The sequence below is a fragment of the Mustela lutreola genome, chromosome 7 (assembly GCF_030435805.1).
Source record: "Mustela lutreola isolate mMusLut2 chromosome 7, mMusLut2.pri, whole genome shotgun sequence".
Classification (NCBI taxonomy): Eukaryota; Metazoa; Chordata; class Mammalia; order Carnivora; family Mustelidae; genus Mustela; species Mustela lutreola.
This window is the reverse complement of record NC_081296.1, coordinates 77,522,072-77,546,835: the sequence shown is the minus strand read 5'-3', so window position 1 is coordinate 77,546,835 and position 24,764 is coordinate 77,522,072. Positions and strand designations below refer to the sequence as shown.

At 40.0% G+C, this 24,764-nt stretch overlaps 1 protein-coding gene across 5 annotated transcripts in view; it reads left to right on the top strand.

Moving 5' to 3' along the window:
- The window catches only part of MYO5A (myosin VA), a 204,672-nt gene that overhangs the window by 150,871 nt on the left and 29,037 nt on the right, over positions 1–24,764 (top strand). For 4 of the 5 annotated variants that reach the window (XM_059181582.1, XM_059181580.1, XM_059181579.1 and 1 more), the window contains exons 25-28: positions 1,435–1,548; positions 9,226–9,369; positions 9,813–9,866; positions 20,510–20,737. In XM_059181582.1, coding sequence (XP_059037565.1) covers positions 1,435–1,548; positions 9,226–9,369; positions 9,813–9,866; positions 20,510–20,737 — 540 coding nt within the window. The remainder of the gene's footprint in view (positions 1–1,434; positions 1,549–9,225; positions 9,370–9,812; positions 9,867–20,509; positions 20,738–24,764) is intronic. The other variant, XM_059181581.1, reaches the window with a different exon arrangement.

The window sequence follows — 24,764 nt, the reverse complement described above, 5'->3', positions numbered from 1 at the left end:
TAATTTATTAATATTCACCTTCTCATACAACTGTTGGCTAGGAAATTTGTGTGAGGTTGTTTGTGTACGTACACAGTAAATCCAAGTGCCCTTGACTTTATGTGGGATGACTGTTCCTTTTAGTGTGTACCCTAGCTTCTAGGTAATTTCAGAAGTTCCAGGGTTCTTGGATCTTCCTTATGCACTGGAATACAGGTTGGAGTGGCAGGCTTTCATCTGGCCCTGGATGCTGGCTTTCCTTTGGTCATATGGCTTGCTCTGCTCTGTAAGCTGGACATGGGAGAGAAAGAGGCAGAGAAGCTCTTTGGGACTCTGGCTCTTCCTGTGGCTGGGGGTAGAGTAAAGGAAATTGGACAGGTCAGAAAAGCTTCCACATATCCTTCTGAAGCTCCCAGAGCCAGTAACCCTGTGAGATGCAGGTCACTGAAACTTTCCACCTCTTCTGCAGGGGGTACCCTAGGAGTGAGGGGCACAAAATCCAGCTTTTTTATTGCTTCTCTCTTCAAGTCATTCTCTAACCACCTCACCTACAGACAGGGAAGACTGCAATTGTTTAATTTCTCTGTTTTCCATAAGCATTCTGAATGCTAATCTCATAGTTACCACATGTCATAGAAATGTTACCTGAACTCCTGAATTAATAACCCCAGGATGTCAGAGGGTTCCTTTCCTTCATGGCTCATCCTCTCCACTGCTGAATCCTGAGATTCAACTTCATACACAAAAGTGACAGAAATTATAGTCACCTGTGTAGAACCCCTCTCCTTTTTTCCATTTGTGCTCAAATACAATGGAGTAAAAATGATGATGCTATCATTAAACATATTTCTTGAACTTTTTACTAAGTTTTATTTAATTGCAACACTGAAGTCAATGTTTGATTGCTAAGGCATTATACCTACACTTCACCCAGTGTGACTGGCCACTCACAACTTAAGAAATCCAAAGCAGGGGCTCCTGGGTGGCTCATTGGGTTAAGCATCTGACTTTGGTTCAGGTCATGATCTCAGGGTCCTGGGATCAAGCCCTGTGTCAGGCTCCCTGCTCAGCAAGGAGTCTGCTTACCCCTCTCCCTTTGCCCCTAATCCTGCTCATGTCTCTCTTCTCTCTCTCTCTCTCTCTCAAATAAATAAATAAATGAAATTTAAAAACAAAACAACTCAAAGGGGACTCTGCTAATAATCATAGATAATTTTTGTTTGAGCATTTGGTTTTGTGACTTTTCTTGTTATGCCCTACTGATGCATCTTTCTCTCTGAGGAGCTCAGAAAGTGACCCTTTTGTGAGGGTTTGTTAAGGACAACACGGAACACACTGGGCATGAGAATAGCAAGTCAGTGAGTGGGGATTAGAACCAAGTTGAGGTGAGTGCTGTTTTACTATAACTGGTTTAATTATATTATGTTAACTATACGTGGTTTATCTGCCTTGCAGAATGTGCCCAAGCCTGGACACAAGAGAACAGACTCCACCCATAGCAGCAATGAGTCCGAATACACCTTTAGCTCTGAAATCGCAGAAACCGAAGATATGCCATTGAGGACAGAGGTACATTTTAGATGCCTGTCACTACAAGTAGGATGTGACCCTGCTGTTCAGAGAGAACATTTCTACTGCAGAACAGAGCTCATTTGCCTATAAATGTAACAGTTGTTTCAAACTCTTTATATTTTGTAAGTGATTAATGGGTGCTTAATTAGCTTGTTAATTATTACTTATATTTTCTTATATGTACATATATACTTATTACAGATGTTTTTTGATCAATAGACATTTTAATTTTTAATGTAATTCTGAGAACCAGATTTTCACTTTTGTAGTTTTAACATACCCCATTATAAAAAAAAACAGCCTGTTATGAATTTCAGACTGGGGTAGATTATTTTAATAATAAGTCTTTTGTCCTTGAATATTATAAATAACCAATGCCCAAGAGTTTAGCAAGACTACTGTCTCCGCTTGATGACATTTTACCAATGTAATTTTTGTCCACAAAAATGTAAGAAAATAGCTCATAAATCTGCCTTAGTGTTTGTGTTATGTGGTATGAAACCAAAATAGCACATACTGTAACTCCAAGAGTACAGTGACTTTAAGTTAGATTGTTCCCAAACCAATTCTCAGATCTTCTTTTCAAACATGCTATTAGTTTCACTAACGCATAATTCAGGCACTACTCTTCTATTTTTATATCATATTCTGAGAAAATGGCCAAGTCAGAAATAGACTGCTTCTGGCAGAACAGCCGAAGAAAACTGAATGATTCTTTCCTTTCTTGTCTTAGTTTTACTCAGGAATGAAGAGTTTCTGCCATCTCGTTCTGTTCATTTTTAGGAAAAGTATCATATAGTTGGAATCATACATACAAGAACCCTAAATTAACTTATCCAAGGTCACAGCGTGTAAGTAGCTGAGCCAGTATTCTAACCGAGGCTGTTTGAAACCTCATGCTCTGTCTGCTTCCTTGCATCCGGTCATTTTACACTGGTTCTCCAGTCCGTTTCTCTCTGTAGCTAACGTTAGCTTGCAGACCACTGGTGGAGCAGGATGGCCACTGTACAGTGGGATAGAGGTGCCAGTCATTCACTGCTGCGTAACAAACCATCCCAAACTTCAGTGGTTTCAAACCACAGCAATTTATTCATGTTCACACTCTGAATTCTGACTGGGAGGTTCTCCTGCTGCACATGGGATGCGCCTCCCTGTATCTCAGCCCAAGGAAGAGGACCTTGGGTCTCTGCAAGCAACTTCTCTGTTCAGTGGCATGGTGAATGCACTCAGACAGTGTAAGAGCAAAAAATGCCAGGTCTTGTGGGGCCAGGCCCAGAACCAGCTCTGTGTCAGTTCTGCCACATTCTAGGTCATAGCAAATTACCAGGCCAGCCCAGACTCCATGGAAAGGGGGTAGACCTCATTTCTTGATAGGTGAAAAGACATTTGCATTGAGAGCCATCCCTGGTGACCATCTTTGGAGACCACCACAAAGTTAGACTTTGAAGATTTCAGAATTACAACCTCTAGTGAATTTAGAGCCTCCAGTGGATCTAACAGTTTTAGGATTGCATCCAGTGGGTCTTCATGGGATACTCACTCCCAGCAGTCCGAGGGAAGCATGTTTACACATTGTCGGTGCCCGTGTAACACAGCTTGAGCAGCTCCTGCTAGGGCCCGGAAAGCTGTGGCAGAACGGCTATGTCCGCTGCAGGTTATTTTGTATTAAAATCAGGACAAAGAGACTTATTCATAGGTTTGATTGAGGACATTACGTTTTCAACATCAAAAACTCTTCTGTGCTTTACCTGATTTTTACTAGTAAGTGTATTTGTCAGTGTCTTTACTCTTTTCAAGTTTGTCCAAATTCTTAGATTTGAGGGGAGAGTTAACCTTCTTGTTTCTAATTCTCACCTGTATTTCTGCTGACTTTTCTCAAATTAAGAGTTAGTTTAGGGGCACCTGGGTGACTTAGTTGGTTAAGCATCCAACACTTGATCTCTGCTTAGGTATGATCTCAAGATTGTGGTTTAAGCCCCTTGATGGGTCCCACTCTGGGCGAAGAAACTACTTAAAAAAAAGAGAGAGAGCTTAGAGTGGGATTCAGTATCTTGCTCATCTGTTTTGAATAATGAAGAATGAACTGTGCAAGGGCGCAGGCAGGTCTGGAGTGTTGTGTATTGTCCTTCACATGCACTAACCATCGGCAGTAGGTCATACACCTGGAAGTCTCTCAGGAATGGGAAAGGCTTTTCACTTAAACCAGTCATTTTCCTCCTTGTGACTAAGTGCATGTGTCTGAAATGTGGCCGGCTCTGGTTAGAAGGGTTGTCTTGGCCACTGGACAGACTATAATAACTTTCGTCCTTGGAACCGAGTCCATAGCCAGAGCCTCATTCGCTCTGTGCCTCAGTTTCCTCGTCTGTGAAGTGAGAGGCTATGATTATTATCTGACTTCAGAGTGGTGTTTTGAAGATCGAGCTAATTCCTATAAAGTACATATAACAGTGTTTGATACATAGTAAGTGTCCAATAAATCCATGTTTTTGTTCTAATAAACAGGTTTCCAGAGATTGTCCTATAATTTTGATTGGGTGTGGTTAGGACCAGAAAGATAAAAATCTGTAAAACTGGTAATAGAAAAAGAGAAATTGATGATCAGAAGGGAAGTTGGGTGGGAGAGGAGTATCAGACTAAGACAATGGCTGTGAACTTGCAGTTCTGATTCCTTTTGACTTCCAGGTTTGTGTTTCTCCCTGCAAGTGCTTCTGCAACAGCCAGGTTTACAGATTGCCCCTAACGAAGTAAAGGAGCACCTCTTACTTTATGTAGTATTCCCAAGTAGCTCCTTCAGAATCTGGTGCCAGGAAAATAATGAGCTTCCTCTTGGTTATGAGTTGATTTTTTTTTTTAAATTTAAAATAGGAGTTTTTCAGACTGTTTTGAAACACAGAATTCTAACCTCAGACATGTAATAACAGCAAAATTGGATAGAAAAAAGAACTGATGTCTTTCTAGCTTTGCCAAACCTGTGATTTGTTGTTCACAAGTCACACTGGCACCTGCATGGCTGTTTCCGTCTGGAGAAGTCACCTGCCAGCTCCACCTGCTGTGCAGCCCTCCCATGCCCACAGCACCTCAGGGTCCAAGCATTCTTTTGAAAGCTTTGCTTCTCTCTGCTCTGTCATGCACCTTTCTTAGTAGCCATCAGCTCATTATCGCAGCTCTGCTTCTGCCCCTGAGCTTCCTCACATCCATGAAAGCCAGGGAAAGGGTCACCACAACCTCCTCAGCTGTTGTTAACAGTAATTCCAGAAAGACTGCAGACCTATGCTGGTAATTTTGTGAATACATTCTCTTGTCTTCTGGCTTTTCCTCAGATGAGAGACCAGGATTTTTTAGGTCAGTTTTAAAACTTCACTCTCTTAGAAAAGGACTGGATGATAAAGTCCCTTCTTCTTCTTCTTCTTTTTTTTTTTTTTAAAGACTTAATTAATTTATTTGACAGAGAGATCACAAGTTGACAGAGAGGCAGACAGTGGGGGGCGGGTTAGGGAGGAAATCAGGCTCCCTGCTGAGCAGAGAGAGCCCAATGTGGGGCTTGATCCCAGAACCCTGAGATCATGACCTGGGCTAAAGGCAGAGGCTTAACCCACTGATCCAGGTGCCCCAATAAAGTCCCTTCTAAGGAAGGAAAGGAAAGCAAAACCCCAGAAACTTCTTTGAGCCAGATGGCCCTATCTTCCTTCTTGCTCATGTGGCACAGAGAAGACCAATGCTATCTCTCTGACTAGATACATCATTACAGATAAGAATGGACACCGTGCAGAGCACTCTTAAATTGTTACCAGTCCTTATGCCTAAGCAATTTTGCAGTTGTCAGATAATATTTTTTTTTATTCTTCCATCTCTGTAGAATTTTGTTTTTATCTAGTAGTCAACTAATTCTTTATGCAGTATTTGCTAATATCTAAAAAGTTACCCCATCCCATTTTTAAAGTTAAGAAAAAATTTTTTTTTCTTTTTTAGAGAGAAAATGAGTGAGCACCAGTCTGGGCAGGGTGGGGGGAAGAGGGAGAGAGAGAAAGAACCATAATCAGGCTCCACAGCCAACATGGAGCCCAACACCCCAGCTCAATCTCACAACCCTGAGATCTCATGATCTAAGCCAAAATCAAGAGTTGGACATTTAAAGGACCAAGCCATGCAGGCGCCCCACCCTGATCCATTTAAATGAGAAGATTCCTTTTAAACAAAAATGCCCATTCAAGATTGATAGGGATGATTCCCAAATGATGATATCTTAAGTACAATGAAGGAAGTTAGGAGGTGAAGTCTTATATTACAGTGTAAAGAAAGATAAAGTAATTAAAATTTTCAGGGACATATTCATCATTAATGGATGAACAAACATTAAAAACACATGAATGGAATGTTTACATTGTAAATAAGCTAAAATACAAGTATTTGTGGGATGTATAGAAATGAGTTTTTATAGAAATGAAAATCTATAGTAATTTCACATTTAGGCAGGGTATTATGTCTGTTCTGTCAGTCAGGACAGACTTTTTTCTTTTCTTTTCTTTTTTTTTTTTTTAAATGTCATATTAGTTACCACACAGTAATCAGGAAAGACTCTATGTAGAAGATCATATATTTAAACTTTTTCTTATTCTTGAACATTATAGGACTGGATAGTTAGAAAAAGTCAAGGTCTAACTAGTCTGTGGGTAAAAGATATCCTACAGATAAATGCCCCACTTCTTAGTTTAACTGATTCTTCTTCAATGTTTTCTTAAAACTAGAATAACATTTAATTCGGCACTCCTAAGAATTCACAAAAGATAGCTAGGCTCCTGGGTGGCTCAGTCATTAAGCTTCTGCCTTCAGCTCAGGTAATGCCCAATGATTCCAGAGTTCTGGGACTGAGCCCTGCATCTGGCTCAATACTCAGCAGGAAGCCTGCTTCACCCTTTCCCACTCCCCCTGCTTGTGTTCCCTCTCTCGCTCTCTCTGTCAAATAAATAAATAAAAATCTTTAAAAAAAATCAAAACCCTAAAGATAGCTAATAAATATAAAAAAAAAAGAATTCAACCTCAATAAAAGGCAAAGAAATGTAAATTAAACCTATAATTAAATATACTTTTGGTCTATCAATTAAGCCATTTAAAAACATAACAGTCGTTGTTGTAGGCAAGGTGGTAGTTGCTTGATGGAAGTATAAACTAATTTAGCAGACTTAAAAACATTAATATTTAGGTATTTGTCACTAGGATATTTATTTTAGTGTATTTCAATAGCAAAAAATAAGAAACAACTTCAGTGTCCATCGGTAAGATAGGTAATAGCTAAGCAAATGATGGTGCACATGTTACTATAGCTATTAAAAATTATGGTTTCAGGGACGCCTGGGTGGCTCAGTTGGTTAAGCAGCTGCCTTCGGCTCAGGTCATGATCCCAGCGTCCTGGGATCGAGTCCCACATCGGGCTTCTTGCTCGGCAGGTAGCCTGCTTCTCCCTCTGCCTCTGCCTGCCATTCTGTCTACCTATGCTCGCTGTCTCTCTGATAAATAAATAAAATCTTTTTAAAAAAATTATGTTTCAAATACATCATAAATTTGGAAAACATTGATGGTACAATGCCAAATTTAAAAGACAATACAAAATTATAATGAAAATATTCCAATTACTTAAATCTATAGAAAAAAGACTTGACAAAAATTATAAGTTTTCTCTGGAGAAGTGATTATGGTTTTATTTTTCTTCTTTGTACTTATTTCCTAAACTTTCTATAAAAGCTTATTTTGGGGGCTGCCTGGGTGGCTCAGTTGGTTAAGTGTCCAACTCTTGATTTCAGCTCAGGTCATGATATCAAAGTTGTGAGATCGGGCCCCACATTTGGGCTCCACATTGGATATGGAGCCTGCTTAAGATTCCCTCTCTTCCTCCCCCTCTGCCATTCCTCCTCCCCTTTTTAAGAGAAAAGAAAAAAAAAGTTTATTTTGCTTTTGTATCTGAAAAAAGTCTTTTAAAAAATTGACAATTTGACGTATAAGACACACTAATCAGTTAAGAATTATACTTTGACTGGGACACCTAGGTGGTTCAGTTGGTTAAGTGTCTGCCTTCCACCTAGGTCATGATCCCAGGGTCCTGGGATTGAGTCCTGCATCCAGCTCCTTTCTCAATGGTGAAGCTGCTTCTCCCTCTGCCTGCGGGTCCTCCTGCTCGTACTCTTGTTCTCTTTCTCTTTTTTTCTGAAAAATAAGTAACATGTTAAAAATATATATATATACTTTGTCCATCTAATTAAGTTATTGTTAGTTCTCTCTCTTTCTAACTAAAACAAAGAGACTATCATCTCCATTAAATCTAGTGACACAATTCTTTCTCTTCTTACCTCATAAAAGTTCAAATCTGAAGTCAACAAGGTAGAACACTTTTGGCAGTCTCAGAACTTCCATGATGGTGGTTACTCTTTCCATTTGTTCAGCTTTAATTAGTCTATCTTTATTTACACTAGTAGCTCTCACTGTGATTCTGTTCTAGAAGCAACTGACATACTTTTCAGATGCTCCTAGGTTATCTTTCACTTTATTAACATTTATTAATGTTTTAGTTTTCCAGTTTCTTCTCTGTGATCTCAATATATTTATGCTGGCACTTCACCATTTCAAAAATCATTTTTCTTGAATAGAAAAGTAGTCCATGCTCATTGTAAACAATTCAAATATAGAATGTGTAAAGGAGAAAATGAAACTTTCCCATAGTACCTCCCATTCCCCAAGATAACCACCGATGGCCTCTAGATTTCTGTATGCCATGTTCTAGGTATATTTAACTGTCATGTGCAGGGACATTTGGGTGGCTTAGTTGGTTAAGTCACTGCCTTTGGCTTAGGTCATGATCCCAGAGTGCTGGGATCGAGCCCCAGGTTGGGCTCCCTGCTCAGTGGGAAGTCTGCTTCTGTATCTTCCTCTGCCTGCTGTTCCCCTGCTTCTGCTCTCTCTCTATCAAATAATAAATAAGGTCTTTAAATAAAAAATTTTTAAAGAAGTCACGTGCATTTGATTTTTTTTCCAATTTATTTATTTTCAGAAAAACAGTATTCATTATTTTTTCATTTGATTTTTTAACAAAAATAATATCATAATATAAATAGTGGCTAGCAACTTGTGTATTCCACTTAAAAATTTTATCTAGGTCATATTTATTCACTCATATATATCTACTTCGATTTTTAACAGCTATAAAAAATTTTATTTTGATTATACTATAGTTTAAGCACTCTTCTATTGACTGACGTGGGTTTTTTTCCAGTTTTTTACAATTATAAAAAATGCTGCAGTGAACATCTTTTTCCATACATTCTTGTGTACTTATGTAAGAATTTTTGTAGGATAGTTCTTAAATGTGTATTGTTAGATTAAAGGGTATACACTTCTAAATTTTAATAAATACAGCAAACTTGCCCTTTTAAAAGGCCTACTTATACCTCCACAAGTATTATCTAAGACACTGTTACTTACACATGGCACTATTGATTTTTGCCAATCTGACAGGGAAAAAGTAGCACCTCACTGTTTAATTTGCATACCTCTACTCATTAGCTGTGCGTGTGGACATGTCATTCTTTGGCCATGTATATTTCTTCCGTAAGCTAGCCTGACTTTCTATTGCACTGGTCATTATTTCTGCATTGGCTTGACCATCTTCTGATTTCTGGGGTTTAGGAGCCAAGTGAGAAGAAGGTGCCTCTGGACATGTCACTGTTCCTCAAGCTTCAGAAGAGGGTCACAGAGCTGGAGCAGGAGAAGCAGGTGATGCAGGATGAGCTGGACCGCAAGGAGGAGCAGGTGCTACGCAGCAAAGCCAAGGTGAGCGAAGCCCCACCCCACGGCCACCTGCAGACTCAGCTCTGGGCGTGGCTTTTCCTGCAGCTCAGCCTTTATCCACGCAGCGTTTGATTCGTATTGCCAGGGCTAAATTCTCCTCACTGTTTTCTGCAGAGCAAAGAAATATTCTGAGTGAAAATGTGACAGTTAGGGGCGCCTGGGTGGCCCAGTAGGTTAAGCCTCTGCCTTCAGCTCATGTCATGATCTCAGGGTCCTGGGATCGAGCCCCGCATTGGGATCCCAGCTCAGCGGGGATCCTGCTTACCCCTCTCCCTCTCCCTGCCTCTCTGCCTACTTATGATCTCTCTCTCTCTCTCTCTGTCAATGTTAAATAAATAAATAGATAGGTAAAATCTTTTTTTAAAAAGTGACGATTGAAGTATAACTACTTACTTATAAAGTTTTTAACTCTACACTTTCCCTAGGAAGAAGAAAGACCACAAATTAGAGGTGCAGAACTGGAATATGAGTCACTCAAGGTAATGGAAGTTTCTGCCCAAGGCTTCAAATATCTTGTTTTAGCAAGCAACCTGCTCAGAGTTTCTCTTTTTTCACAGAGAACATCCTTAAGGGCACTCAAGGTTTTAGCTTCACCCTTATTCAGGCATTACTTCTAGGCTTGTGTTGTTTCTTTTTGTAGAATCTCTTCCATATAAGCGTGAGTTCAGTCTAAGCAGAAACAGAAGCAGTGGCCACCATTTGAGGCGATAGAATGTAGTAAAGGACGTTGCTTCTAGTGACAGACTGCCTGGGTTCAGATGCTAGATCTGCCATTATATGGCTGTAAGCAAGTTATGTATCTTTTCTGTGCCCCAGTTTTCTCATCTATGAAATGGGGATAATGATACTGTTGATAAGACTGTCATGAGGATTATATAAAGTATTTCATATAAACTGCTTAGAATAATGCCCAGCATGTAGTAGGTACCCAGCAAATTTTGGCTGTGATCATTATGCTCATCATTTTTAAATGCCTTTACTGTACATATCAGCTCTAATTCTTTTTTTTAAATTACCATATAATGTATTATTAGCCCCAGGGATACAGGTCTGTGAATTGTCAGGCTTACACACTTCATAGCACTCACCATAGCACATACTATCCTCAATGTCCATAACCCAACCACCCTCTCCCTACATCCTTCCCCCCGGCAACCTAGCTCTAATTCTTACAGTAATCCTGCAAGTCAGTATTTTAGTTCTCATTTTACAGATAAGGAAATTGAGGTTAAGAGATACAAGTAACTTCCCTAAGATCACCCCACTAGAAACTGACAGGAGCAGGATATGAACATACATATCTTTGGCACGTATGTTTAGAGCATACTCTAACCACCAAACCCCACTGAAACTATGTAGTTATAGAGAAAGATAGCTAGGTGTTAGTTTGCTAGGTATTAGAGTGAGATGTATTCTAACTTATTTTTTAGCAACTTTTGAGAGGAGAAAGATGAAAGTAGAGAATTATCTCCTTAATGGTTGAAGGCAAAGGCTGTCTAGGCGGTACTGTGTGTCCCAGAGGAGCTGAACATGGGAAAGACTCTGATTAGGAAGGAACAGGAGTTCCTGGAATACAAAGCATCTTGAGTAACCCAAGAGTTGAGGTATCAAACAAACAAGAGCCCATTCCTTGGTACAGAGTAGGTTGTGGGCACCTCGCAGGCTCAGTTGGTAAGGCATGTGACTCTTGATCTTAGGGTGGTAAGTTCAAGCCTCACAGTGGGCGTAGAGTTTACTTTAAAATACAAATAAAGTAAATAAAAATAAAATCAGGATAGATTGTTCTTCACTAGGCTTCTTCTTTGCTCTCCAGAATTAGAATGTTTTGAGCCCTGTGAAGTTTGAGCTATCAGGTTATCAGCTAGCAAGACACCTCCAGCTTTAAAAGTTTTCTAGGTTGTTAATTAAATTATTAGTTTTAAATTTATCTTTTTCAGACATCTTCTGCTTGTGTTTATTTTTTACGGTTTTCTTCTTTTGCAAACTATAGTCTAGAACAGCTAGAAAACTATAGTGAGGTTTATGATTATAACCAAACCTAAGAGTTAGAAAAGCCACAAAATAGTGTAAGGAAACTCATTATTTTTTTTTTTTTTTTAAATTTTTTATTTTTTATAAACATATATTTTTTATAAACATATATTTTTATCCCCAGGTCTGTGAATCACCAGGTTTACACACTTCACAGCACTCACCAAATCACATACCCTCCCCAATGTCCATAATCCCACCCCCTTCTCCCCAACCCCCTCCCCCCGGCAACCCTCAGTTTGTTTTGTGAGATTAAGAGTCACTTATGGTTTGTCTCCCTCCCAATCCCATCTTGTTTCATTTATTCTTCTACCCATTTAAGCCTCCATGTTGCATCACCACTTCCTCATATCAGGGAGATCATATGATAGTTGTCTTTCTCTGCTTGACTTATTTCGCTAAGCATGATACGCTCTAGTTCCATCCACGTTGTTGCAAATGGCAAGATTTCATTTCTTTTGATGGCTGCATAGTATTCCATTGTGTATATATACCACATCTTCTTGATCCATTCATCTGTTGATGGACATCTAGGTTCTTTCCATAGTTTGGCTATTGTGGACATTGCTGCTATAAACATTCGGGTGCATGTGTCCCTTTGGATCACTACATTTGTATCTTTAGGGTAAATACCCAATAGTGCAATTGCTGGGTCATAGGGCAGTTCTATTTTCAACATTTTGAGGAACCTCCATGCTGTTTTCCAGAGTGGCTGCACCAGCTTGCATTCCCACCAACAGTGTAGGAGGGTTCCCCTTTCTCCGCATCCTCGCCAGCATCTGTCATTTCCTGACTTGTTGATTTTAGCCATTCTGACTGGTGTGAGGTGATATCTCATTGTGGTTTTGATTTGTATTTCCTTGATGCCGAGTGATATGGAGCACTTTTTCATGTGTCTGTTCGCCATCTGGATGTCTTCTTTGCAGAAATGTCTGTTCATGTCTTCTGCCCATTTCTTGATTGGATTATTTGTTCTTTGGGTGTTGAGTTTGCTAAGTTCTTTATAGATTCTGGACACTAGTGCTTTATCTGATATGTCGTTTGCAAATATCTTCTCCCATTCTGTCAGTTGTTTTTTGATTTTGTTAACTGTTTCCTTTGCTGTGCAAAAGCTTTTGATCTTGATGAAATCCCAGTAGTTCATTTTTTCCCTTGCTTCCCTTGCCTTTTGCGTTGTTCCTAGGAAGATGTTGCTGCGGCAGAGGTCGAAGAGGTTGCTGCCCGTGTTCTCCTCAAGGATTTTGATGGATTCCTTTCGTACATTGAGGTCCTTCATCCATTTTGAGTCTATTTTTGTGTGTGGTGTAAGGAAATGGTCCAATTTCATTTTTCTGCATGTGGCTGTCCAATTTTCCCAGCACCATTTATTGAAAAGGCTGTCTTTTTTCCATTGGACATTCTTTCCTGCTTTGTCGAAGATTAGTTGACCATAGAGTTGAGGGTCTATTTCTGGGCTCTCTATTCTGTTCCATTGATCTATGTGTCTGTTTTTGTGCCAGTACCATGCTGTCTTGATGATGACAGCTTTGTAATAGAGCTTGAAGTCCGGAATTGTGATGCCACCAACGTTGGCTTTCTTTTTCAATATCCCTTTGGCTATTCGAGGTCTTTTCTGGTTCCATATAAATTTTAGAATTATTTGTTCCATTTCTTTGAAAAAGATGGATGGTACTTTGATAGGAATTGCATTAAATGTGTAGATTGCTTTAGGTAGCATAGACATTTTCACAATATTTATTCTTCCAATCCAGGAGCATGGAACATTTTTCCATTTCTTTGTGTCTTCCTCAATTTCTTTCATGAGTACTTTATAGTTTTCTGAGTATAGATTCTGTGTCTCTTTGGTTAGGTTTATTCCTAGGTATCTTATGGTTTTGGATGCAATTGTAAATGGGATTGACTCCTTAATATCTCTTTCTTCTGTCTTGCTGTTGGTGTAGAGAAATGCAACTGATTTCTGTGCATTGATTATATATCCTGACACTTTACTGAATTCCTGTATAAGTTTTAGCAGTTTTGGAGTGGAGTCTTTTGGGTTTTCCACATATAGTATCATATCATCTGCGAAGAGTGATAATTTGACTTCTTCTTTGCCGATTTGGATGCCTTTAATTTCCTTTTGTTGTCTGATTGCTGAGGCTAGGACCTCTAGTACGATGTTGAATAGCAGTGGTGATAATGGACATCCCTGCCGTGTTCCTGACCTTAGCGGAAAAGCTTTCAGTTTTTCTCCATTGAGAATGATATTTGCGGTGGGTTTTTCATAGATGGCTTTGATGATATTGAGGTATGTGCCCTCTATCCCTACACTTTGAAGAGTTTTGATCAGGAAGGGATGTTGTACTTTGTCAAATGCTTTTTCAGCATCTATTGAGAGTATCATATGGTTCTTGTTCTTACTTTTATTGATGTGTTGTATCACATTGACTGATTTGCGGATGTTGAACCAACCTTGTAGCCCTGGAATAAATCCCACTTGGTCGTGGTGAATAATCCTTTTAATGTACTGTTGAATCCTATTGGCTAGTATTTTGTTGAGTATTTTTGCATCTGTGTTCATCAAGGATATCGGTCTATAGCTCTCTTTTTTGGTGGGATCCTTGTCTGGTTTTGGGATCAAGGTGATGCTGGCCTCATAAAATGAGTTTGGAAGTTTTCCTTCCATTTCTATTTTTTGGAACAGTTTCAGGAGAATAGGAATTAGTTCTTCTTTAAATGTTTGGTAGAATTCCCCCGGGAAGCCGTCTGGCCCTGGGCTTTTGTTTGTTTGGAGATTTTTAATGACTGTTTCAATCTCCTTACTGGTTATGGGTCTGTTCAGGCTTTCTATTTCTTCCTGGTTCAGTTGTGGTAGTTTATATGTTTCTAGGAATGCATCCATTTCTTCCAGATTGTCAAATTTATTGCCGTAGAGTTGCTCATAGTATGTTCTTATAATAGTTTGTATTTCTTTGGTGTTAGTTGTGATCTCTCCTCTTTCATTCATGATTTTATTTATTTGGGTCCTTTCTCTTTTCTTTTTGATAAGTCGGGCCAGGGGTTTATCAATTTTATTAATTCTTTCAAAGAACCAGCTCCTAGTTTCGTTGATTTGTTCTATTGTTTTTTTGGTTTCTATTTCATTGATTTCTGCTCTGATCTTTATGATTTCTCTTCTCCTGCTGGGCTTAGGGTTTCTTTCTTGTTCTTTCTCCAGCTCCTTTAGGTGTAGGGTTAGGTTGTGTACCTGAGACCTTTCTTGTTTCTTGAGAAAGGCTTGTACCGCTATATATTTTCCTCTCAGGACTGCCTTTGTTGTGTCCCACAGATTTTGAACCGTTGTATTTTCATTATCATTTGTTTCCATGATTTTTTTCAATTCTTCTTTAATTTCCCGGTTGACCCATTCATTCTTTAGAAGGATACTGTTTAGTCTCCATGTATTTGGGTTCTTTCCAAACTTCCTTTTGTGGTTGAGTTCTAGCTTTAGAGCATTGTGGTCTGAAAATATGCAGGGAATGATCCCAATCTTTTGATACCGGTTGAGTCCTGATTTAGGACCGAGGATGTGATCTATTCTGGAGAATGTTCCATGTGCACTAGAGAAGAATGTGTATTCTGTTGCTTTGGGATGAAATATTCTGAATATATCTGTGATGTCCATCTGGTCCAGTGTGTCGTTTAAGGCCTTTATTTCCTTGCTGATCTTTTGCTTGGATGACCTGTCCATTTCAGTGAGGGGAGTGTTAAAGTCCCCTAATATTATTGTATTATTGTTGATGTGTTTCTTTGATTTTGTTATTAATTGGTTTATATAGTTGGCTGCTCCCACGTTGGGGGCATAGATATTTAAAATTGTTAGATCTTCTTGTTGGACAGACCCTTTGAGTATGATATAGTGTCCTTCCTCATCTCTTATTATAGTCTTTGGCTTAAAATCTAATTGATCTGATATAAGGATTGCCACTCCTGCTTTCTTCTGATGTCCATTAGCATGGTAAATTCTTTTCCACCCCCTCACTTTAAATCTGGAGGTGTCTTCGGGCTTAAAATGTGTTTCTTGGAGGCAACATATAGATGGGTTTTGTTTTTTTATCCATTCTGATACCCTGTGTCTTTTGACAGGGGCATTTAGCCCATTCACATTCAGGGTAACTATTGAGAGATATGAATTTAGTGCCATTGTATTGCCTGTAAGGTGACTGTTACTGTATATGGTCTCTGTTCCTTTCTGATCTACCACTTGTAGGCTCTCTCTTTGCTTAGAGGACCCCTTTCAAGATTTCCTGTAGAGCTGGTTTGGTATTTGCAAATTCTTTCAGTTGTTGTTTGTCCTGGAAGCTTTTAATCTCTCCTTCTATTTTCAATGATAGCCTAGCTGGATATAGTATTCTTGGCTGCATGTTTTTCTCGTTTAGTGCTCTGAAAATATCATGCCAGCTCTTTCTGGCCTGCCAGGTCTCTGTGGATAAGTCAGCTGCCAATCTAATATTTTTACCATTGTATGTTACAGACTTCTTTTCCCGGGCTGCTTTCAGGATTTTCTCTTTGTCATTGAGACTTGTAAATTTTACTATTAGGTGACGGGGTGTGGGCCTATTCTTATTGATTTTGAGGGGCATTCTCTGAACCTCCTGAATTTTGATGCTCGTTCCCTTTGCCATATTGGGGAAATTCTCCCCAATAATTCTCTCCAGTATACCTTCTGCTCCCCTCTCACTTTCTTCTTCTTCTGGAATCCCAATTATTCTAATGTTGTTTCGTCTTATGGTGTCACTTATTTCTCGAATTCTCCCCTCGTGGTCCAGTAGCTGTTTGTCCCTCTTTTGATCAGCTTCTTTATTCTCTGTCATTTGGTCTTCTATATCACTAATTCTTTCTTCTGCCTCATTTATCCTAGCAGTGAGAGCCTCCATTTTTGATTGCACCTCATTAATAGCTTTTTTGATTTCAACTTGGTTAGATTTTAGTTCTTTTATTTCTCCAGAAAGGGATTTTATATCTCTCGAGAGGGTTTCTCTAATATCTTCCATGCCTTTTTCGAGCCCAGCTAGAACCTTGAGAATTGTCATTCTGAACTCTAGATCTGACATATTACCGATGTCTGTATTGATTAGGTCCCTAGCCTTCGGTACTGCCTCTTGTTCTTTTTTTTGTGGTGAATTTTTACGTCTTGTCATTTTGTCCAGATAAGAGTAAATGAAGGGGCAAGTAAAATACTAAAAGGGTGGCAACAACCCCAGGAAAATATGCTTTAGCCAAATTAGAAGAGATCCAAAATCGTGAGTGGGGAGAAAGGGGATAAAAAGAGGTTCAAAAAGGAAGAAAGAAAAAAGAAAAAAAAAAAAAAAAGAAAAGAAAAGAAAAGAATTTTTTTAAAAAAAGAAAACACCTAAGAAAAATGTAAAAAAATATATATATATATTAGATAAACTAGTAAAAAATCGTTAAAAAAGAAAAAGGTAACAGTTAAAAAAAAAAAAAATTTTACCCGAAGGCGAGAAAAAAAAAAAAAAAAGGAAAAAGGAAAAAGAAAAAATTAAATTAACTGCAAGACTAAAAAAAATCACAGGAAAAAAGCCATGAGTTCCGTGCTTGGCTTTCTCCTCCTCTGGAATTCTGCTGCTCTCCTTGGTATTGAAACCGCACTCCTTGGTAGGTGAACTTGGTCTCGGCTGGATTTCTTGTTGATCTTCTGGGGGAGGGGCCTGCTGTAGTGATTCTCAAGTGTCTTTGCCCCAGGCGGAATTACACCGCCCTTACCCGGGGCCGGGGTGAGTAATCCGCTCGGGTTTGCTTTCAGGAGCTTTTGTTCCCTGAGCGCTTTCCGTAGAGTTCCAGAGGACGGGAATACAAATGGCGGCCTCCTGGTCTCTGGCCCGGAGGAGCCGAGAGCCCAGGGCCCCACTCCTCAGGGCGCCCTCAGAGAACAGCGCCCAGTTACTCCCGTCTGCCTGACCTCCGGCCGCGCTCCGAGCTCACCGAGCCTGCGACCGGTTCAAGGTAACACGGAGCTGCGAGCTTACTGTCGGCTCTGTCTCTGTAGCCGGCTTTCCCGTTCCAATACCCGCAAGCTCTGCGACACTCAGACACCCCCGATCCTTCTGTGACCCTGCGGGACCTGAGGCCACACTGACCCCGCGTGGGCTTCGCCCCGGTTTAGCCTCTGGAGCGATGTCCCTCAGCGGAACAGACTTTTAAAAGTCCTGATTTTGTGCGCGGTTGCTCCGCCGCTTGCCGGGAGCCGGCCCCTCCCCCCGGGGTCTATCTTCCCGTCGCTTTGGATTCACTTCTCCGCCGGTCCTACCTTTCAGAAAGTGGTTGTTTTTCTGTTTCCAGAATTGCTGTTCTTCTTCTTCTCTTCAATCTGCCGATGGATTTTCAGGTGTTTGCAATCTTTAGATAAGCTATCTAGCTGATCTCCGGCTAGCTAAAGCAGTCTCAGCTTGCTACTTCTCCGCCATCTTGACTCCTCACCCCTCAAAGGCTTTTTTTTTTTTCAAAAAAGTTATATAAATGACCAACAGGAGCATTAGAAAGTGCTCAACGTAAAAACTCAGGGCAAAGTCATTATGTTGTTGTTGTTGTTGTTTACCTCTGCTTGCAGAGCGTCGTCCAGAGAAGCCATGGGGCAGGACGCGGCAGCGGGCCGCGGGAGCGGGACAGTGCGGCCTCAGGGGCTGGGCTGGAGCGCGGGAGTGCGGGGGTCCTGCAGTGCCTACGGGGCCGCAGCACCAGGAAACTCATTATTTTAAAGTACTTATGTGTATTTAAGAATTCCTATGGTCCCGCTGAACTGTCGTGAGGATGTTTGTATTATTTTTTTTTTCAATAATATTACTTCAAGTCTAGTCCTGATACATTGTTTCCTAATAGTGTGACATGGAACATAATTAACATTAATAGGACCCTGTCTGTGGATTTGCCCCTTCCCATGGTCTGGAACTGCTGATTATTGCTTCCTTTTGAGGCCGAGTGGCATTGGTATAGAGAATGCCTGTTCTCCATGCTCTCCAACCTACAGTTCCTTTATCAACCCCTTCCCTTGAAGATAGTTAGAACTCTTCATTTAATAAATTTAGTAAACACTTGACTAATAATACGTCATATTTACTTTATAGTTTGAAAAGTTTTTCCTATACCTTATCTTATTTAGTCATTGTCACAACTTGTAAGATAAGTTATTTCCTTTTTAAAGATTATTAAACTGAGGCTTAGAACAGTTAAGAGATTTACTATCAACTTGTAGAGTCTGGTCTTGAATCTACGTCTCCAGACAGAAGGAAACTTTCTAAACACCCTAAGTTCCTATCGTTATTTGTTTGAAAATCAATTTTTACCCCCCAAATACTATTTTTAAATACCCTGATGAGCCCTTCACCCTCTCTAAATTATAACATGAATAAGTTTGTTGTTCCTTCAATAAAAGTACTGCTTAGGTAGTGATTATGCTTGCAGAGAAAGAAAAGAGTAGCAGCAAAGGGTCATCTCTTGTATTCTGTCTCTCTGTTGCCTTTTGTACCCTTTGTCTAGAGGAGCGGCTCATGCTGTGGGTCATACAAGACAAGGATCAGATGGAATGGAATGGCACAGGCCAACAGAATGGGAGCAGTATTGTTATCTCCAGCACTTTTCCATCTGCCTGTCTCACACAAAAATGGACAAATAAAGACATTCTTTGTAGTATGTTAAAAATTGAAGCCCAGATTGGGGGTGGGGGGCAAGTCAGAGCCCCCAGGTATTAGCTCAGTATTTCTCAGAATGTGGTCCCTGGGCCAGTAGCATCAACATCTCCTGGTAACTTACTGGAAATGCACATTTTTGGGCCTAATACCAGACTTCTTGAATCAGAAACTCTGGGGGTTGGGCCATGCAATCTGCCCTCCAGGTGACTCTGCTGCACTTTAAAGTTTGGGGAACCCTACATAGGAGCTCAGTGTCCAAGTAAAAAGACGTTCATGTTTTCTGTTGTAGAAGTGAGTGATACAAATCGGATTACTAGTTGGTGGGAGACTGGTGAAAGGAAGGATCCTTTATTTTCACATAAGAATAGATTACTTCATGAAAGAAAGGATTATATATTCTTACACTAGAAAAAGAAACTACAGATAGAACTGTTGAGAGTTCTGGTATGGTGCTCTAAACCCAAGGTGGTTTCTCTGTTAAGAAACAATAAAATATTTTATCTTTTATATGTAGAAGTGTCTCACTTCTGCTACCATAAGGCCTTGTGGAATGTGCTGAACAAGATAGCACGAAGCTTGCAAATGCCTGCCTGCTTCAGCCTTCCCCAGCCAGTACCCTGAGTATTTGCATTTTGGGGTCAGAACTCTATTCTGGGTTCCCATTGCCACTGTTTGAGCAGAGTGTACAGAGGGCAGTGCGAACCGGTGACAGGAGGATGGCTGGTAGAATGTGAAAGTATGGAGGGGAAGGATAAGTATGGCCATCTGGATGACACAGGAGCCCGTCCTTTCCTCCCCCCTCCCAAGATGACTTCTGCCAGCAGCTTCACAAGCCTTTCATACACATGTCAGAGTGGTTTGAAAAATACACTGGTTGTCATCAAAACACTAAATGGAATGGTATTAGTTTAATGATATGGTAATTTTTTTATTCAAAGTTACAAGTCCAAGATTTCAGTGGTCTTTCCATTCTGTTTTACAAAGGAAATAAAAGGATGCTACTCAAGATTTCAGGGTTCTGCTCATTTGAGCCATTCAGCAGAAACCACCTGACTAGCTGAACTCTCATACTTGCCCTTATATTTACCTGCAAACAAAAACCTGGGCTTCTGAGGACTGGGCTGAACTCCCCCCTGGGGACTCAGCAATCCCTCCAGGCCTGTGACCACACCCAAGGCAAGCCCGAAATAAATGTGACTCTGGAATTTGGGTTGATGAGCAAACTGCCATTCACCTTGCTCAGTGGCACCTGATGTCAGCTTTCTTAATTTGCAGAACAGAGTTCCCATTACAGCCTGGGAAGCCGTTCACCACGGTACCTCAGACAGTCTTTTCCAGCACAGCTCTACCATCTTGAGGGCATCTTGAGTATTCCAATGTAAAGCTGAGGATAACAGCAGTGAACTATTCTTTGTCTCTTCATACAGCGTCAAGAGCTGGAATCAGAAAATAAAAAACTGAAAAATGAGCTAAATGAGCTACGCAAGGCCCTTAGTGAGAAAAGTGCCCCAGAGGTGACTGCTCCAGGCGCACCAGCTTACCGTGTCCTCATGGAGCAGCTGACCTCCGTGAGTGAGGAGCTTGATGTCCGCAAGGAGGAAGTCCTCATCTTGAGGTCTCAGCTGGTGAGCCAGAAGGAGGCCATCCAACCCAAGGTAAGCACGAGCAAGTGACCAAAGTGAGTGTCTGGGGACTGGCCTCTTTCTTTTTATCCTTTCCCTCCAATTTATAATGAAGCAAACCGAGCATTTTTAGTCTAATTAGCGTTTAGTCTAAAGGATATTGTCATTAAAAAAAAACTCAATGTTGCTTTAAAACTGTTGCAAATGCCAATTACAGTGAGCAAAAAATAAATGAAATCCCAGATGATCTTCCAAGTGTTACATCTCACTCATGAGCAAAGGGCTTTTAAAATTAATCTTTAAGTAGTACTCTGGCCATGATAAATTTTCATCAGGAATAAAATTCGGGGGGCGCCTGGCTGACTCAGTCGTTAAGCATCTGCCTTTGGCTCAGGTCATGGTCCCAGGGTCCTGGGATTGAGCTCCGAATTTGGCTCTCTGCTAGGCAGAAAGCCTGCTTCTCCCTCTCCCACTTCCCCTACTTCTGTTCCTTCTTCTCTGTGTCTCTCTCTCTCTCTCTTTGTCAAACAAACAAACAAATAAATAAATAAATCTTTTTTTTAAGAAAGTAAAATTCGGGGTTACTGGCCGGCTCAGTCAGAAGAGCATGTGATTCTTGATCTTGGGTTCATGAGTTCAAGCCCCACATTAGGTGTACAGATTACTTAAATGAATAAATCAAATACATAAACTCTTTTAAAAAAGCAAAATACTGTTAAGTACAAATATCCATAAATTGTCTTGCTGTGGGAAGGCATTAAATATAACTTTAAAATTACTTGTTGAAAATAGTCCATTTAACTGGAAAGATAACATATAAAATGGTTAGAAGTGAGATCAATGAGTAGAAGTTTCATGGAGATGATTTCTGCTGACTTTAGGGAGTTCTGCCTAAAATGGGGATCTAACCCAATTGGGGAGGGGCTGTGTGTACTGATTCAACAGAAAGGAACCCATGCCAGAAGGTAGAGATGTCCCTCCAAAGTCCTTCCTGCACTCAGGTATGAGACCCAGCACTGTGTATTAGTAAAAAATGGGCCTTTTTGTCATTTGCCATCAGAGGGACTCTGGGTAATCATCTTAAAGCCTGGCCTGTGTCCCTGCCCATGTTCATGCAGCAAACAAAGTGTTACCAAGAATTAGACAATCAAGTATCCCAACTGCATGACATACCATATAAAAAATGACTATGATACCTAATGAACTAGAAGATCTGAGAGTACTTCTCTTAGAAATGGTAGTTCTGCCTGTGGTTAAAATGCTGAAACTGCGTGCAACATTTGGATTTGAGAACAGCAGCTCATATCTGAGATCAACACTGATCCAGAAAATGTCAAATTCTGAAAACAAGATATTTGTGACTAAGCTTGGAAGGGAAAAAACATCTCAGGAATTAGTGGAGTTACATAAAGGAATGGACTTTTTTATTTTAAAACAAATCTCAAACCCATTCAGTCTGAAATGAGAAGATTCTGAAAGGGGAATCTCTCCTTGGCCTGGCCCTGTATGTGTCTCCTTCCCCAAGACTGTCTCAGTTTGGTTCCCATGACTACCACTGTGGTTAGGCCTTGAGATCAAAGACTCTGTTTGCATACCAGCTGGAGCAGAGTCCCAAACTCACCATTCCTTTTTCTGGTTCCCTTGTGACAAAGTAGTATTCCCACAAGAAACTTGAGTTAAAGTTAAGGGAAAGAAAAAGCAAAATGAACCAAGGGGCATAAAAACAATCCAGCTAACAGAGCACATAGCTCTGGTATCACATGTTCTCACTCACCCAGCTCACAACTAGCTGGTCTCTAGTCCCTAAAATGGACTGGTCCTATCTCACCAACACCTCTGCTCTCCAATTTGTTCTTTGCTAAGAAAAAGGCCCATGACACAGATGGAGACCTTTCAGACCCAAGGCTGTCTGTCCTACTCAGCTTCCAGTCCAAGACACTCATCCTTGCACAACTCCTTTCCAGGGCAGTAGTGAGTGACACCCAGTGAGGTAGGTGTTAATCCAGCCCAGCCAATCTAGTTCAGCCTCTCTGAGTATTCTGGAAGGCTTCACTGGGACAAATGACCTCCTATCAGAGCTTAATTGTAACTCTCACACACCTAGCATAAGAATTTTACCCATATACGTTAGCAGGAGGGTCGTTTTCTCACATACTCAAAAATTAGAAAAACCAAAACAACTCAAAAATAATTTCAAGCACTTGTTCTTGAAAATTAAGAATTATCACATAAATATTTATATTAATGTCTACCATATGCTGGTTCCATGAATGCTAATTTTGGGGTTCTTATAGTTTGCTTTTCTCTCATTGATGGTTTATTTATGGAACTAAAGGTTCATTATTTTCTCCATTTGTTTTTTTGTGCTTGCTGACTTGTGATTTTCAGGATGACAAGGTAATTATAAAATTTTCAAAAAAAATTTGGTAAATATTTCTTTGTAATCCTAAACTTTAGTTTATAAGTATTCACCCAAAATAATGCGATTGATGCTTCTGGCCACCAAGTCTATTTTGATATTACAAGTTGATTTCCTATTTGAGCCCTCTCTGTGGCAGTGGAAAAATAATGGGTGTAGTAGGTTTCAGTTTGGATCACAGGGAGATCTCCATGATTTCTAATTCATAGTCAGTTCTCTGACCCACTCTAACAGTAATGGTAGGCCATCCACAAACATGGGGACCCAGGATAAGAGTCCCTTAACTTGGAGCACACCCAAAAGCATAGCTGTCCCACACTTTTATAGAGCAGCTGTGAATTTGTTGGCCAAGGGTGAGACGGAGCCTCAGGAGTAGAGAACAGCCTCCCTGGAAGGGGTAGGATTTTCCTACATGGTGCAACCGTTTCTAAACTTCTGGTCACTGGCTTGGGGGAGACAGACTTTCAGCTGAGAATTAGGAATGTCCTAGTGCTGGTGGTCCATGTCTGATCCCATGCCCCAACCACCAGTTCTTAGGGTAGGCAAAAAGGGGAAATAGCTGGCTGCTTACCATCAGGAAAACAGCATATCAAGAAGCTCATCTTTCCTTTCGATTAGTTAATATAGGATCAAGTTACCTAATTTATTGAAAGTTCAAAAGTACATCATGTAGGTCTTCAGATATCAGAAAACACATACAGCATTATTTAATATAGGGACTGGGTCTTTGAGAGTTGCTATTTAGATGTTAAAAATCTGAGTTTGGTCCTTTGTAGAATAGAAAAATTCCCTTTCATAGAAAAATTCTATGAAAGACATACTAAAATATATATAAATTGTAGCTAAAGAAATGCTTCGTGCGGTGTCTAGGGAAAGATTTTTAAAATTCAGTAAAATATAAGCTCTTATCAATAGCTTTTATCAGATTATATTTGGTCTTCTCTGAGGATGCATTTATAAGCTCACAAAAAGACACTGTAAGGAGAAAAGTGGGATTTTTTTTTTTAAGTATATTCTTATCAAGAACTGTTCTTGAACTTACCTCAGAATTGGTCTGTAAGATCATGTTTTTTGAAGTATATTCTATTAAGTTCATTGTGAGATCTGCCTTTGGAGCAAACATTGACTACCAGATCAGACATATACTATTTAGACAAATAGAATGGACTCTTGGGTTCTAACATGTATTATTCTCTAGAGGCTATCCAGCAGTAGTGCTTAGTCTGTTCTTGCCCTGGTTTGGGAAATACAGAGAATAGCTGAGTAGAAGCAAGATTTGGAAATTATGTTGGTTATCAGATTAGACCAAAAAGGAAAAATAAAAAAAGGAAGTAAAGATGTTAGCAGAAAAGTGCTTTTTATATAAAATCATTGGTAATGCTGACCTGCCAGAAATGTATTTCAAAAACTTATATGCCATGCTATAATGTAACAGAAGAAAGAGTTGAATAACGGCAGATGGTAGATATTTACAAGGAGCTAAATCCTTCCCGTTCATATATATCTAAATATGTGAGAAAAAACTTCTAATTTTGCTAAAGCATATCATTTACCTTTTTGTACTGAGTTTTTAATTGAATAACGAGCTTTATGTCAAACTTTACAGTGTTTTACTAGGGCATTTGTTTTTTTATAACTAGA